At 36.9% G+C, this 18,236-nt stretch overlaps 1 protein-coding gene across 6 annotated transcripts in view; it reads right to left on the bottom strand.

Annotated features, from left to right (window-relative positions):
• Positions 1–370: 370 nt before the first annotated feature.
• Positions 371–18,236, bottom strand: part of satb1b (SATB homeobox 1b) — a 91,794-nt gene continuing 73,928 nt past the window's right edge. For all 6 annotated transcript variants that reach the window (XM_058746443.1, XM_058746444.1, XM_058746446.1 and 3 more), the window contains 2 exons: positions 6,284–6,490; positions 371–3,516 (listed from right to left, as the gene is read on the bottom strand). In XM_058746443.1, the coding sequence (XP_058602426.1) occupies positions 2,950–3,516; positions 6,284–6,490 (774 nt within the window). In that variant the 3' untranslated portion in view covers positions 371–2,949. The remainder of the gene's footprint in view (positions 3,517–6,283; positions 6,491–18,236) is intronic.

The raw sequence follows: 18,236 nt of genomic DNA, 5'->3' as shown, positions 1-18,236 counted from the left end.
ACTTTTAGTTAATTTAGTACTTCAATTTGAACTAAATGAAAATGAGAAAAATTACCTTGGCAACTAGCTTTTTTATTATTATTATTTGATACAGTAGGACATAGTAGTGTTTGTTTCAACGATTTATATGCAGATTTGTTTTTGGTATTAATATACATTTTAATGTGGTGTAATGTTCTAAAATCAGAACATTCATTGGTTTTAGGGGTTGTAGTGAAAACTGAAAAAAAAAGAAAAAAAAGAAAATATATAGTATATTATGAAGATTCAAGTGATCTTAGATTCATTTCAAAGTTGAAATTTTATGATCTAAAATACAAACAGGAGAAGCTTGTCTGTCACTGGAACACATTTCAGTCGAGGGCCTCTATGGTGTAAGGAATTTTATTTAACATTTTCATGAAATTTGATACCTGCTAGTGTACAGTAGACATTAAAATATTTAACTTCACATACTTTAAAAGAAAAAAGTTATTTCCCCACTTGCAATAATAATGAACTGCTGTGAGTTCGACAACAAACGGTTGTGCTCAGTCTAGCAAACAACTCGCACAACTGCAAAATTGTGTATTTACCGTGTTTCATATATTACAGTTATGTACATACTCGCCTTCATCCCCTGCCACACGTATATGCATATACAGAGTTTCTAAGAAAAGCAATACAAGTCATTTACTGTGCTGCATGTTGAATGGTTTAGAGCTATTTCCATTTAAACTTACCCCCATCCTGAAGTCAAAAGCAACAAAGTAGGTTATTTCTCCTTCCATCATCATCTCTAAAAGCGCGTGCAAACACCACAGTGATGTTTTCAGGCAACCCGTGATGACAAGAGGTCACCGATGATTTACCTCCATATGGGCGAGCCAGATTTCCGTACTGTCTCAGAGCTTCACCTGGAGTTCGTGGGGAAGTCAAAGCACCTTCACAGCTTTACACCTCCAATCCCCGCAGATCAGCTCATTAACAGGGCCTTAACACCTGCCGTCTATTTACCCTTAAACACGCTTCTAATACGACTTCATCCCGCCTTGCGCCCGGGAGCTGGTTCCTCGTGCTCGTCTGACTCGAATATTCTCGATTGCACATTAACGCAAAGATTCGGAGTACAATACAAACAGTTTAATTGTGTCATTAACAATCAGTAACCACTCCTAGTTAGAACATTTCTGCATAAAGAAACCGAGAAACACTTATAAAACAGTCAGTCGTAACAAAATAACTGGTGTTCTCATTGCAATAAACTCATAAAAAAAGAACCACTTTTTTTATACATCATATTTATACAGGAATAGCTTTGAATTGGATCGTTAACCAAAGGAAGACACATTGCAAACATCGATTTTCACACAAATTGCATATGTTTTTCTCTCTAAGGTGGTCTCTATAGGTTAGTCATTTACCTAAGCTTATTTGCATGATAGTAAAAATTGCATACAACATTAATTGTGAAGCTCGTAGCATGAGTTGCTTGACATACAGCACTTTTTTAGGCAACCGTTAAAGCACATTTTCCATTTAAAACGTTAAGACACTTCTGATTTTACTGCCCATCAAAATTACATTTATAAATAGAAAAAGATCAGTAAAACGAAAAGCGCCGGGTGACGGAAACGTTCCCCAAACGTAATTACATCAGAACGCAAAATAAATAATGCGGGACGATGCTTGTGATTCACATTTGAAACTGTGGGAATCCAGGATTTTACAGTGACCAAAGTTTTGCAAAATAATCTAACATCGGCAGTGCCATATAGTACAAGGCATTTGTTGGCATAGTTTCTTTAAGACTGTATACTTTTTTACAATTAATATATGTCTATATATATATATTTATATTTCTTCAAACCAAATAATAAGATTGATCCGTTTTCCCTCGGTTTACCTGCAGGTCCTAGGGATCCAGAGACTGAGCCATCCTTTTTTTTTTTTCTTTTTTTTTTTTTCTCTCTCTCTCTCTCAAAGAGAAGAACTCGTTAACCAGCAGTGCTCGACTCAGTACCTCATCATTAAGGCCTTTGTCTACCCCTCTTCTCCAATTTCATGCATTTTTTTTTCCTTAAAAAATCCAGTTAACATCACATACGTAAACATCAAAGTCTATCAAACTCCATTGACTTTCCTTTTTTTTTTTTTTAAATCAGTAGCTCAAAATCAGTGTAAAAACAACAGACAACAAGTGCAGTCAGCAAATATCCACAGCAACATACTGTTCGCTTGAAGGAATAGTTCACGCAAACATGAAAATTCTGTCAGAAAGTGACTTCCGAAGAACAGCCTGCCCACTCTTTTCCATATAACGCAAGTGAATGAGAACTGGGGTCATCAATGCAGTGATCTGTGATATTTATATAAAATGACTCATACCATAATATATTTGTTACGAATAATTTGTCCTCTTGGTCTTAGTCCGTTAGGTTAATTTGAAAAAAAAAAAAAAAAATTATAATAATTTAAAAGAAATAATAAAATTATAAAATGAAATAAATTTAAAAACTAAATAAAATGAAATAAAAATTAAAAAAATAAAGAGAATGAGAGAAGTGAGGGAAATAAAAATACATATTTTTAGTTGTATTTACCGCAAAAATAATTCATAAAAAGGTTAAGAAAATAAAATATTATTTAATAATAATAAAAATTATTTTATGATGCCTTTGTGCATTTCGGAGCTCGACAGCCCAAGTCGCCATTCACTTGAAAAGGAAACAACATTTTCATTTAGGAGTGAACTATTCCTCTAGGATTTTTCTTTTTACATTTTGTTTCGTTGTGCAGATTATTGAAATGATGCACTAGTCTTTACAGTGAAATAATCCACGCTTTACAAAACTGTGAAAGTTAATCATCTCTGTATTATTCAGTCTCGTGTAAAAAGTCTTACAGTTTCGCTCATGGAACACAGACATGTGAACGAGAATAAAACCAGAAGCAAAAGAAAGCCGTCCGTTACTCTTTTGCCTCCTGTTCAGTTTGGGCCTGTCCCATGGCGTGCGTTTCGGGCGCCAGGTGCTCTTCGATTTTAATGGAGAACATGGTGCTGTTGGTCTGCACGCTCTCGTCCAACTCGGTCAGCAGCTCGCCATCCTTGAAGTCCGTCAGACCCTCGTCCTTGTTGTTGTTGTTGGAGGGGAAGCCCAAGGGCGGTTCTTTCAGCTTGCCGGCGTGGTTGATGTAGAAGCGCTGGTTCTGGAAGAACTTGATGATGGTGTGTTTGGGCAGGTCCAGCTGTGCTGAGAGTGTGTGGATGGCCTCCTCGTCCGGGTACAGGCCCACGTCCTGAATGAAGCTCTGCAGGATGCCCAGCGCCTCCATGGAGATGCGGTTGCCCTGGCGGCTCTTGCAGCGGCTCTCGTCCTCGGTCTCGGCGGGCGAAGCCGTGGAGGGCTGCCGCGGGGGCAGCCGGGGTCCCATCTGCTGCTGTTGCTGCTGCAGGGGCTGCTGGGATAGAGGAGGATGAGAGGGGTGCGGCAGGGGCAGCGGCACTTGGAGCTGAGAGGAAGGCTGTTGATGAGTCTGAGAGGGGCGAGAGACAAATATGCTACATGTCAAACTCAAGTTTTCCGTCTTAAATTACTTTTTCCTATCCAATCACATAAGCTATTTTACAACAGTTCTGAATCTATCTGAACTCAAGTGTCCGTTAATAATATTTTTTGCCATGATGTGCATTTATTTATTTGTTTGGAATAATTTGATCTATTGGTTTAAGTCCATTATTTGAATAAAACCAAATTAAAATATTTTTAGTGTCCCACCACATAACTTTTGAATGAGTCTGTCTGTTTAAGTTGTTTATTAATTTTAGATTGTTGCACTAATGTTAGACTTAATCATTTTTCAGGCTTTATTTCTTTTATTGGTTTGAGTAAAATAAAATAAAATAAACCTGCTACGTGTCAAACTCAAGTTATACTTCTCTTGAGTCTATTTACATAAAATGAGAAACATGCTAAATGTCAAACATAGGTTTCCCATTTTAAAATTCTTTCACATATCCAATTATAAAGTTATAAATAATAATTATAAAGTTTAATAATTTGAAGTTTTGGCAGAATTACTCATTTGTTTGGAACAAATCATTAATTTATATATCTAATAATGTATTGGTTTTAGTTCATTACGATTATAAAATAAAATAAAATAGCTACAAGTTAGTTTTCCATGTTAAAATTCTTTCATATCCAATTAATAAGTTTGGAATGAGTCTTACTCTATTTCAATCAAAGTTACTCTTCTGAGTCTTCTGCATTGAACTCAAGTGTTTCATAATTTGACATTTTCACATTAAGTTCCTTAAATAATAAATGAAATGAAATAAATTTAAAAAAGAATAAATTTAAGTGAGAGAGAGATGACAAGATGAAAAAGAAAAGTTTGTAGTTGAATTTCCAGCAAAAATAACCAAATTGTGATATATACCAATTACTGTGCTATAAAATGACTCATATTATGATATATGATTTTGGTTACGTCGCCCACCTCCAGCAATCAGATGTGCGGATTTTATAGCTTTACCTGTTTCTGTTAATGCTCGGCTGTTAACACGAAAGCGAACTCTTTCATCAGAATATTCGCATAAAAAAATGCCGGTCTGTTGATTGCTTATCAAGCCCTATTCAAAAGCTGTTGCTTAACGTGGTAAATACAGCCTCAATATGTGGCAAGATCTCATCGCAAGAGATGTGCGGCGTGTGAGCGCTATCGGTGTCTGTGTTTAGGCCACTTTCACGTCGGTGTAAACATATGACACATTTGCTCTGAAATGCGCCATTGTTTGTGAGTTTAGGCCATTGTAACCGGCAGCTGCTGTTTTCCATACACCATACAGACTGCTTTTCCTGGGACATTCCCAAGAGGAACGGGAGCGCTTGATAACACTTTTGTAAATATGCCAGTCTCCTGATAACATATCAAAGACACTGGAATACAATGAGCAGAAATAAATGGTACATGAGCATGATGTATAGAAGGATTTCTGTACATCAAGGTCAACATCTGACACGAGTCAAATTAAAGTTGAAGTGCAATTTTACATTTTGAAACAAATAATGATGCAGAAGTTTCTACCATAATCCTATGAGACTGAGTTCCCTCATTCGATGCAAGTCTATGAAATTAGCTTCACGTTGTTTTCAAGATCACAGTACCGTACGTAATCTCGTGTTTTATGGCATTATTATGCATGCATTTATGTAAATGCTTGGCACTAAAATAAGGTCTTGACATTAGTTTCATTAGTTCACAAACTAATGTGAAACCATGCGAATTAAGTAATGCGCAGCTTTTGATTTTAAAATGTAAATTAAAATTATTTTTCAGAGTTGCATAACAAAAAAAAATTATTATTGGACTATATTTTACAAGAAAATACTATTTCATTCTTTCTCATGAAAGATTCATTGTTTAATTCATTGTTTCTTCCCATTTAGATAATTATTTGTGAAATTTATTAGCAATTTCTGAGTGAAATTTTTTCTACACCAATTTTTTTCAATGTAGTAGTAAATGTTAAAATTAACGTTATGTTAATCTTTAGTTAAATGTTAACTACTGTAGTTAACTAATGTTAACTAATGAAACCTTATTGTCAAGAGTAACCACATGTTTTCGTAGACATCTGATCTGCAAATCTATAAACCTCCAGCAGCCATACACGGATCTCGTCGCCTTAAGTGGTGAAAATGGAAGTGAATAAATGTTTTTCTTCCCCGCATGCTATTTTCTTGGAATGACCATATGCTTGCGAGTAAACAAAATAATATCTGATCAAACATGCAGCTGTAACCACAAGAACTGTGGGATTTTTGTGATTAAATATGGATTCGGAATAGTGATGAATTTATTAAAATAGCTAGCTGTCCTTAATATCTAAATGCAGACAAATGATGTTGCTAATGACAGTTTTGCTTGCACAGCAGCGGAGCGCAAAATTATCAGCATTTGAAAAAGTTCTACGGCACCTCCAAACTTCACATGATCATAAACAGACTCAATTAGACATGTTTTTGGTAAAAATAAAAATAAATAAGGCATTACCATATGGTTACCACATGTAAACCACTTCAAGTTGAAATGCCAGGAAAAATAAGTCTAATACTACGCTCTCTGGAGAGAAAAAAAAAGGTGCAAAAGCGGTCACGTTTAGGCACTAATATGTACACCTAAGGTACTAATGTGTACATTTAAGGTACTAAAATGCACTTTGTAGGTGTGAATAACGGACAAAGGTGTACCTTTTGAAAGGGTACCGGCTCATAGCGTTTGTGTTTGTGACACTGACCTGTAATGGGTCGGTGGGCATGTGCAGCAGGTGAGGAGGTCTGTCCGCATGGTGCTGCTGTCCTCCATTGCTCTCCTGCTCATATATAGCGTCACGTTCCACCTGGGACAAACTGAGGAACCGGCGGATCATGGACAGGTTCTCCCAGAGTGTGCGGTTCTCCGGAGATGGATCCTCTTTCCAGCGCAGCAGTTCACAGAGCCAGCCCTGCAGGAGAACACGAAGACGACGTCAGATGTGAAAAGAAACAACTCCACTTAACAAATTCCGGTTAAAATGAAACAACTTAAAAACATTTCATGTTTCATGTCATGTATTCTTGGTTTCAAAAGTTCGGGGTTAGTACGAAGTCTCTTATACTCACCTAAGCTGCATTTATTTGATCAAAAATGTAATCAAAATTGTGAAATATTATTACAATTTAAAATAACTGTATTCTTTGTGAATATTTTTTAAAATGTAAATTTATTCCTGTGATGCAAAACTCAATTTTCAGCATCATTACTCCAGCCTTCAGTGTCACACGATTCTTCAGAAATCATATTGATTTGCAGCTCAAGAAACATTCCTGATTATTATCAATGTTGAAAACAGTTGTGCTGCTTAATATATTGGTGGAAATTGTTGTATATTTTTATTTTAGGATTCTTTCATGAATACAAAGTTCAAAAGAACAGCATTTATTTAAAACAGAAATCTTTCGTAACATTTTAATTCTCTTAACTGTCACTTTTGATCAATTTAATGCATCCTTGCTGAATAAAAGTATTAAAAATCTTACTGGACCCAAACCTTTGAACAATTTTTTTCCACATTTTGTATTCACTGAAATATTTTTCTTTTTTCTTATATATCACATAAGGTGGAAAATTACATCAAATACAAAAGTATAGTTACCATTTTAACATCACACCTTCCCTACCCTACTGTTTAGGAGATAATTATTATATTTTAAGAGTTATACTATGCATGGCTGCAATGCAAAAACAAAACATTTGTGTGAACAATCACAAAATCAATATTCATGAGTCAAACGAACAAGTTTAATAACTTCTCACACAATACCTTTATAACTAATGTAGTAAACCAAAATATGTTAAATATTGATTTTGTTTAGTTTGAGAGAGGGGTTTCTCCCTGAAAAGTACTAGAAGAATCATTAATGGATTGGTTAAGGAACTGGAAGCATTAAATTCCTCATGATTCCCATTTCTAATATAAACCGTGGTCAAATCCTAGTTTTAGGAAAAGAAAAGAGGAAAAGGGAGCTCTAGTGTGTGTTCCAGCAGTTGAGTCCTGGCACATTTACAAACGTGATGCCGTAATCTCCAGGCCAGTGTGTGGCAGCACCTTTCATTTCCACAGGATTACCCAGCACACACACACACACACACACACACACACACACTGGAGCCAGAGCCACACCAGAGCGCTGCATGGCAAAGATAACTCAGCATTTCTGTTGTCCCATGTTCCTGCTCCTCCCAAAAGCCATGTAAAGCCCCAGAGAGCGAGCGAGAGAGGCTCATCACAGCTCACCTTGTTCCTCTGCCACGTTTATTGTCGCATTTTGTTTTATTTGCACGCATGGGGATTTGAGTCCTGTTCCTGCTGTGATGTCTGTAGCCCGACGCGCTTCAAACACGCACACACCTTATCGCAGCCATTAAGCGCACTATCGTAAAATAATCCTCAATCAAACATCTGCGGATAAAACGCCAAACAAATCCCACTGAGCCAAAGAACGAAAAAAAAAATATCAACATGCAACCAAACTGAAAAAAAAGTCAACAGAGGTATTAGCATTAATGCTGTTGCATTATAGAACAAAAACACAACAATAAACACTTTGCATTGGGCTGCCACACTGACAGTGTAATGCTCTCTGGGCCTTGAAGACCTGAAAAAGCGCTTGTATTTGTCCAATTGCATTGCTTCCACTGTCTTACCATAAACAGTGAGCGCTCGCACAGAGTAGAGTCGGCCTGGATACGGGAAAGTTACTGGGATTTGGTCGGTCAAATCTGAGAAACACTATAAAGGATAATGTTTATTTTTGGAGAATATGGAGATAGGAAAACTAGTCATGTAGATGTTGCACGGACTATAGCTTGGCTAGTGATGGTAAAAAATTGTTTAGACGTTGTGCTTCATTAGTTGCTTCATTAGGCATCAACTTTGTTTTAAAGTTGCTTCTAAAATCATTATGAGAAATAAAAATGACTAATCAGTCAATAGTTGACATACAGTAAGGGTTAAGGTGAATTTAATGAGAAATGTCTGAGCTCATAATGAGATCTTCTGACTTTGGTATCTTGGCAAAACTGAGAACAGATTGAGAAATTCTTACAATCACCTTTGAAGCTCTAGACGAGATATATAAGATTTTTTTTTTTTATTACTATTTTTATAGGTACTGTGTGAATCTCCAGTAAACAAATAAATAAATAAATAAATAAGGTCACATTTCACACTAACAATTAAATGATAAAACCTTATATCTAAAATAAAATAAAAATGTAAGCCTAATTTTATTTAAGCCAAATTTACAGCCACATTTCGGATAAAAAAATTAAAATAAAAACTTTAATTATAAAATATTTAAAATAAAATAAATTTTCATTAACCCAAATTTAAGATCAAACTTCATAAAATATTTTAAAATAAAATAAAATAAAATAAATCTTAAACTTAATTTACTTTAAGATTCATTTAACTTACTTTTTTTTTTAATCATTATTATTTTCAGGTGAATTATGACCTTAAAATGTTCTTGACAGATTTTGTGTGAGCTTCACCCATTTACAGCTCAACTTTATAAGATTATGTTACCCAAACCTCCATAAAGGTCGTGGACGGGTGGACAGGTCAAGTGGTACGTGAAGAGAGGGTCCAGGCAGCCCACCAGAGCCTCCATTGTGTTCGGGGTATAAATAGCAGTGGTACATTCTGATAAAAATATTTCTCTGGCGCACAATGGCTGAATTCATGCGTAAGATTCACTCAACTAAGCAGGATACGGTGTGTCTATGCGTGTGAGGGCCGAGCGGTCACAAGCTGCCAATGAGACAAGCACAGGACGCTACTGTGAGAGAACAGCGTGGTGTTTATGTCCCTCGCCCGGACCCAGATGCCAGCGAACACATTAATAACCTTGGGATTGAGTTCAGGAGCCCCAGACAGTTGTGGTTTTCCACATCACAGTCACATGGCACCATCAACACCTTTTTATTATCTCATTTGCTCCTTATCGTCCCCTCCGCTCACCCTGTTCTGCCAGGCATCAGACTCCTGAGATGATACCCGTCTCAAATCACTTGGACCTCGATGTCGCCACCGGCCCCGAATCGGCCAACAGCTCCCCAGCATCACTGGGCCACATCCCAGTTTGTATACTTCTACTACGCACTAAAAGTGTGTACTTGGTTAGTGATGATCGTCAAGTAAATACCTTAGAGAAAATAGTACTGGAGATAAGTATTTGGCAAGGTTATTGGGAAATTTACTTGCTGCGGTATAAACTACCCATAATGAAAAGTAGGAAGCTACTTTAAAGTTACAAACTAAAACAAAACTGAAGTGATTTAAGAGGGCAATATCTGACCTAAATAACAATCACATTTCATCTGGTATCAAAAATGATTCTGTACCTCTTGGTGAGGGTAATAGCATCAATTTACACTAAATACCACCAATAAAACTAGAAAAAGAAAACAAAAAACAAGCAAACCGTACGAGAAAAAAAAAATGCAATTTTAATTTATATTTTTTTAATATAATCTATAAAAATATAAACAACATTTTTTTATATAAATTTAATTATATTTTTTATAAACAAAAATTGAAAAAAAAAAAAAAAACAGCTGAATTGAAGTATTAAATTGAAATTATTTAAATAAATTAATTATACAAAATATAAATTATTTAACAGTTGAACAGAAAGTGATGAACAATATTAAACTAAACATTTAGCAACAAATTGATTTAATTTAAATGAATAACTAAAAACAAATACATTTGTATTGTAACATTTTTCTTCATTTCTTAATTTTCTATTAAATTTTATTTTATTTTCAATTTCATTTCATTCATTTAAATGCTGACGATTTTTGATATTCTATTTAAATTTATTTAATTAAATTTTATTTTAGATTTCCTATATATTGCGTGTCCACAGCTGACAAACAGTACACCTCCGGACACCAATCCTAATTTCGCTTACTATAGAGTACGGAACTATATGAATTGTAATGTCAGATCAGCTGGTCACGGCTGTCTCCAGATCAGCGCTCTGCCCTCTACACCACGGTTGGTGGCTTATCAGTCATCACATCGCTGGCTGCCATTCTCAAACAAGTCAGCAAGTTTCGGTGGAGATACGGCCCCTATAGACCTGAGGGCGTACCCAGGCTCCTCTATTAAACAAACACACAAACTCACGCGGACGCCTGTCAAAAACCGCAGTCTGGGGGCAGATGTTAAAGAACTTTTCTTTCTTTTTCGCTCTTTTCCATTGTTTTTAAATAAAGATGCTAATCCATTGTTATGGCTTCAGTCTCGAGCGCGTTGAAGTAAAAACAAAAGCGAGAAACAAACATCTTGATGTCAGGCAGAGGGCTGCAGTGTTCAACAGACAAAGCATTATTGTTTCCTGCTCTACCGCCCCTCCTGAATCTGGCACCGACTCAGCTTTGGCAGACAGTGTCATGCAGATCAATTCAAAAGATAATACAGTATGTTCAAACCTGTTTTCGTCTGCGCGCCGGGCCCTAAGAGCGAACGTGTGTGGGGTTTGCGGATGTACGAGCGAAGGAATTGGACCCGCCGCATGCGCGTCAAGTCCATCTGTTGGCTGAAATATATTAATGCGCTCGCACAGCATATGTGAATCTTCTGCAACAATAAGCAAAAAAAAAAAGAGGGGGCCAAAAATAGGCCGAGAACGGACTGCCTTTTTGGATATCTTACTATGCAAATAGATCTGCTCCCAGTATTTATTCAAATGGTCTTGGCATGGAGGAAGAGAAAATGAGGCCAGTGCCCCAGATGAACTCTAAACACACAGAAACGCATCCGCTCTCCACAGATGTGGTCAAGCAAACACTCCTACTGCCTTCATCCTCGGGCTACAAATACATTTAAGATGGGAATGCACTGCAAACACTGACAAACCTCCGAACTCAAGGGGGCGATAGAGGGGGTTTCCTTTTAAGCAATAAACAGTGAAGATTCTCCTCAAACTGTTGCCATAACTGTATTTAACCAAAACTAACAGTAGAAGAAGAATAGAGAACAAACTTAAGAAAGAAGTTATTCAGAGCATTTACTGTGTAGCATGTTCATATTTCTCACCACGTATTTAATGCTATAGAGCGACGTGTTCTGTCTTGTCTTGTTTGATTGCAACATGTAAATGTATAGCGCTGTTTTTATGAAAAATTCCCCTCGGGGACCAATAATGCCTGTCTGTTTGTCTATCTATCTATCTGAGATCTCTAACCAGAGACAAAAGGGTTGTAACAGTGTGTACCGAAAACCTGCTTAACGACATGCATGACGCTGTTAATATATTCCTCGTGAAGCTTTCTAGAAGTTATAATACACTGTGGGCCCAAAAAGTATTTGGATGCTTAAGCTGCATTTCAGAAATACATTGCATTAGAAAATAAAATATTAGAGAACTAAAGTTGATAAAACATTAGAAATTCTTTTCAGCAGATGGTTAAAAGATAGTGAACAAAAAAATGAGTTAAAAAGATTAAATTTAAATCTTTCTAAAAATTGTGCAAGTCTGCAATACCTGCTCTGGTGTAGCAAATAAAGCGCCACCTATGTGAGCTTAACTCACAAACAACTGCCCAAAAACAACTATAAATACTTTGCACCTTGATACAATGTCAACAACTTTTTATAAAAAATTCTGCGAGGATAAAGCAGATCTGGTGGCCTGTAACTAGGTTAACTTTTTCAAGAGACCTGAAGGAAAACAAAAAAAACAACCCCAACACAAAGTGTAAGTAGGTTGATCGCAACATAATTCAAACAAAGAGCCTGCAATGAGCCCTCGACACACAAGCAACCTATGAGAAAACGCTAGTCCATCAATTATAAGCGTGTGATTGAGATTTAATTCAAAGCTGGAGTTTAATTGCTAATATCAGAGAGTAATTAAGCAGATAAATCATGCCTGATCTTATTGAATTATAGATTAAAACTGCATAAAACCTGCAAATTGTACATGTCAGCTCCAACAGCACTCTTAATTAACACAAGTTTGCTTTAAAACGGCAAAAATATATCAAGTTGTTAACTTTTATGACAGAGGCTTTTGAAGCGTTTGTATATATATATATATATATATAAATTATATGTATATTGTATATTATATATAAAACAATGAATACAATATTTATTATGCAAGTATATATATATATAAATAAATAAACACACATATGCTTAAATCAATTCAAGTTTTTTAAACAAAATAGAATATTCTACTTCAGAATATTCTGAAGTACATGGATAACTTGAAATTATTGTAAAATTATCTTATTGTATTTTTTTTTACTTTTTCCAATATATACAAAAGAAAGGCATGCATGTCCTTCAAAAATGCACCTTTTGTTTTGCACGCTTGCACAAAAGTCATGCAGAACGATGTGAGGGTGAGTAAAAGAAACCAAGCGTGCAAGAGCATTGGTTAATAATAGAACAAATGGACAGATATTGACCAATTTATCAGGTCACTAATGTCCAAAAAGTTGCAGAAAACCAGAAGGAAGAGAGCAAAGAAGGGAAAGAGCAGAGCAGGTCCGGTCCGCCTCTGTACGCCGTGGGCGAGCGGCGAGCAGAGCGGCGTCTGCCACAGCCATTGGCTGCAGCTAAATTGAAATATTTCGCAGCGTGTGTCAGAAGCATGCAGAATGGTAATTATGACAGATCTGATTAAGCGGGCGAGTCGGGGGCCGGGCGAGGCGGCTCCGGGCTGCAGGTGCGACCTTGTGCATTCCTGCGTGTGTAAATAAAATTAATTACAAGCATGGGGGCGCGCGGCGCGTGACATCGCTACGTGCGGGGAGTCCCACGGGGGGGACCCTAATGGAATATTTTCCCGGAGTCTAATAATACAGTTGGTATTGACTTGAGGTAATTAGGGGGATCATTAAAGCCGCTTTTCCCGGCGTATTTGCCTGCCTGATCAGATTAGCGAGAATGGGCCTCAGAACAAGCCCTGTGTGGTCTGACAGAGGAGAGCGCGAGAAACCGGGCCACCTCTAACGCTACCTTACGTGCCGAGGAGAGAGAGAGAGAGCAGACAGATGGAGAACAAGCCGGAGAACCAGAAGACGGTCAACGAACGCGTTAAACGACAAGGAAAAAGCTTCGTTTGGAGGCGCGTGCTGCGATAAATCATACGCGGAATTAATTTCCCAGACATCTGGGTCTCTGGTTCACGAATATTGTGTCTTTAATAATACAGGGGAACTGCAGCTGTTTCCCAGGCAACCTAATAACCAGGCAGCCAGATAAATAAATAAATCAATTAATAAACAGTCATGGCCCTATTTCCGCTCTCACAGGCCCGCCGCTCCCATCTGCCTCGCACACGCCCCTGGGAGGCAGCGAATTCATAACCGTAAACAAACAACTCTTCAAAATGAAGCACGATAATGAAAAATATATATTCTCTGTGAAATTATAGGGGCCGTCGGAACAGGAAGAGGGAGGACCGAACTTCCATATAGGAGTGTAATTTCATTTGCATCCGGCTTTGGTTTCTCATGCCTTAATGAAAGTAAATGCAGACGTGCGGTTGCAGACGATATGTCTAGACCTTCCCTAGAAATACAGGCCAAATAAATGTGATTTAGGCCCCGCCCACAGGAACAGCTCAAACAGAGCTGATGAAATAAATAGCTAATATACTGTAGTTTACATCGCAGCCTACTTGCTAGTCAAACGCAGGTGTTATCAGGGGGAGGGAAGGACTCAGTCTCATTTTACTAGACAAAGATCTGCACGACACCCCTGAGTGCAAGGTGATGTCATCAATATTGCTGGTTTGTTTTCCTGGAAGAGAAAGACTAACGCTGTTGTTCAGACTGCAGGTTAGCCGATGATGATACAGTGCACAATACAGTGCAATACAAATAAGCGACATAAAACATTTTAAATCAGAACTCAATGAAAACAGAATTTTAGCCAAGTGGCCATAGTTATTAGCTAGTGTGAATAATATCAAGATCTTTGGGCCGATTGATAGGCCAGGTTGATGAATAGTGGTTAATTACTAGACTAAATGTTTGAAATAACGTAGCTTCCGTTAAAAAAACAAAACAAAACAAAAAAACTGGGAAATGGAAGAAAATTAATAAAAAGAAATAAACAACTAAATAAACAAACATTTTAAAACTGATGGGGGAAAAAATGCAAAAAACTAAAACTCAATCAATTCAGATTTCCTAAAATATCTGAAAAAAGAAAAAAATAATAATAATTTGAATGTTTAATAAATGCTGTGTTTTTATGGTGGCAAGGCTGCAAAACTGATACAATTGACCGTTCGCAAAGAGCTTGATTGACATGCGATCTGACCAGTCATAACGCCGAATCCGCCATTTTGTCCGACAAACAAATCAGACAGGAGAGTAGGTTAATTTCGGTGGACTTAAACTTGAAAAATATTACCGCGGTTGAAATAAAATATGTTGTGATGTTTATTCTTTAAGTAAACATGAAAAGACGATCGGTTCACACGCCGCTTGAATTGAGACAATACAACGGTATTTATTGTTTGAATTTCTTTAAAAATGACTTGTCTTGTCTGTCGGTGTGTTGTCAGTTTCCTCTTTGCTCCACAATACTGTATATTTTTCGCTGCGTGAGAACATGATGTGTAGTGTGAGAGTGGCATTGTTTGTCGGACATAGCAACAGTAACTAAGGAGGGCGGGTTTTTGTGAAGGGTCAATTGGGTCATATCGGTCGACCACCAGTTGAAATTACAATTGCAATTTTGTATTGATATACACAGTCTATCCTGCACATTTTAATATCTCTCTCTCACTTTTTGCCGACCCACTGTTCCCCCCTAGAGAGCAGCGAGCCAGGCGCTCAGTGACAGATGGCACAGCCTCCTCTACCCCCCCCTTCATACACACACCGGCCTATCGCCTGCCCCCCTGTACTGCGGCAGATCACTGACATTCTGTCTCATTAGAGCCCTGCTAATTACCACAGCCTCTTCCAGGAGCGAGAGAGAGACATACAGAAATGCTTCAGAGAGAGAGAGAGAGAGAGACAGGTCACTCTGAGGGAATGGCTCTGGGTTCTAAAGGGCTTGTCATCTGACAACAGGGGCCATGATTGTATTCACCATCAGAGGGTGTCAGCGCAACTCCCATAATGCCCTTCTTCTCTCTATTCTCTCATCCCCAGCAGAGCTCTGTGAATGCCAGTTCAGCGCTGTCATGTCTGTATTAGTGGTGTTTGCTCAGTCATACGTCACTTTCACTATTGCTCATATTCAAAATTAGGGAATTTAACAAACCTCCAAATCTACTCAACATGAACTTTTTTACGTAATATTACGTGTTCCTGGTATTACTGTGAATGATTCATCAGTGCATGTTATTCCAAAATATTCGTTAAATATCTGTATGTATTTTATCCTTTTTAACCTTTAAATTAAACTGTAACACTATAAACGTTCATGTCATCCTTTATTATTTTTTTTACTGCTCCCTCCATATCCCTGGTTCTATTCTGAAATGTCTAAATTTATGATTAAATTCTTATAACAATTATATCTAATTATTTTTTATTCTAATATATTATTAGAATTAAAAATGATCGAATGATGATTAAATCAACATTTTACTTGATATACACTAATAATCCAAAGTTTGGAGTCAGTAAGACACTTTTAAAGTAATAATTATTAGTTTTAGTCAGCAATGACACAATAATTTAAATTCAAAAGTGACAGTAAAGCATTTATAATGTTACAGAATATTTCAATTTCAAATATTTCTATTCAGCAATAAATCCTGAAAGAAATATATCATGGTTTCAACAAAATTATTAAGCTGATTTCAACATTGATAATAATAATAATAATAGGAAGAAATGTTTCTTGAGCAGCAAAATAGCATATTAGAATGATTTCTGAAGGATCATGTGACACTGAAGACTGGAGTAATGATGCTGAAAATTCAACTTTGCATCACAGGAATAAATTATATTTTAAAACATCTAGCATCTACACAGCTATTTTAAACTGTAATAATATTTCACAATATTACTGATTTTACTGTATTTTTGGGCAAAGGAATCCAGCCTTGGTAAGCGTAAAAGACTTTTTTCAGAAAGAACTTAACTCCTTTAAAAAAAAAAAATCACTAGATTATGTAAGAAAATCAGTTGTGAGCAGCACTTCATGTTGACCTTAAACTTAGGTTCATAAATTATGCCGTATGAATGATACTTCAAATAAAACCTACAATTAGACAGGAGAAAATATCCTGCAACGAAGGAGGGAAGGAAGGAAATTCACCACTAGGAACCTCAACAGCTTGCCTTTCACCTCCAAAATGTCACGATTTCACAAACTCTGCACTGGACGTCAATGAGAGCGCACAAATAAACAGTTTATGTGTTTCTTTTTCAGTTTACAAGCTGCAAAAACGGTGGTTTTTCTGTGGTGCAGGAGGAGAAATTAATTGAAATGCTACTCGGAATATGAAAGTGCCACCAAATAGATAAAGCCTGGCACTCGCGTCCTGTATGGATGTGTGCCCAGAGAGGGGGACGGCATGGCTCCGATCCAGTGCCCATCCCCCAATAAACAGCACACACACACACACACACACACACACTCATTTAGACCACAGCCGTACACGCGGCCACATGAGTAAGCAGGTACACACGCTCTCTCTCACACACACACACACACACACACACACGTGACGGTTCTCTTTAACCCCCTCAAACTACTGTTTACAGCTTTGAAAGCCCAGGGGACGAGCGCTGCGCCTCCCTTCTCCATGGCTCTTGTGGAGGGCAGAGCTGGGCCGAGCCTGGAGCCCCATGGCTGCGGAAGCCAAACCCACGGCCTGTGCCAGATCTCTAGCGTGTGCTGCGGCCAGTGCTGCTGCAGTCTACCTCCGCCACGGACGAGGATTCCTGCACTGATGGACGCGCCAATTAATCCGACACGCCACGGAAGATAACCATACGGCAAAACACCTCCCACCACACGCCGTCCAGGACCCCGAGGTCCTTCAGCCAGGCAGGGGGCGAGAGGGACAGACACAAACACAGTTTGTGGCTACATTTTACAATAAGAGCCCATTTGCTAACATTAGTTAACTGTAGTTGAACTAATTATGAAAAAAAAAACTTTGAAAGCATTTTAATCTTAAAATCAAAAGTTGCATCTGTTAATATTATTTAATGGACCTTAGCTAACATTAGGAACCTATAAAATCTAAAGGCTGGTTTTATTTTTTTTCCCAAATTCAGTTTTATTTGTTTGCTTTTTATATTATATTATATTATATTATATTATATTATATTATATTATATTATTATATTATATTATATTATATTATATTATATTATATTATATTATATTATATTATATTATATTATATTATATTATATTATATTATATTATATTATATTATATTATATTATATTGTCTTTTAAAATGTAATCCAAAAGCAATTATGATCAATCAAATGAAATTATGAAATCTGTTTTTATTTTTCCCAAAATCAGTTTTATTGTGTTTTCAGTTTCAATTTTTTATTTGATTTAGTACAAATTTGTTATTTTAAACTGTGGTAATTATATGAGTGCATAAAACTTTAACAATTTAACTGATATTTTAAAATGTAATCAAATGAAATTATGAAATCTGTTTTTTTCCCAAATTCAAATTTATTTTTTCC

This window comes from Onychostoma macrolepis, chromosome 16 (assembly GCF_012432095.1).
Source record: "Onychostoma macrolepis isolate SWU-2019 chromosome 16, ASM1243209v1, whole genome shotgun sequence".
NCBI classification, from domain to species: Eukaryota; Metazoa; Chordata; class Actinopteri; order Cypriniformes; family Cyprinidae; genus Onychostoma; species Onychostoma macrolepis.
This window is presented reverse-complemented; position numbering and strand designations above follow the sequence as displayed.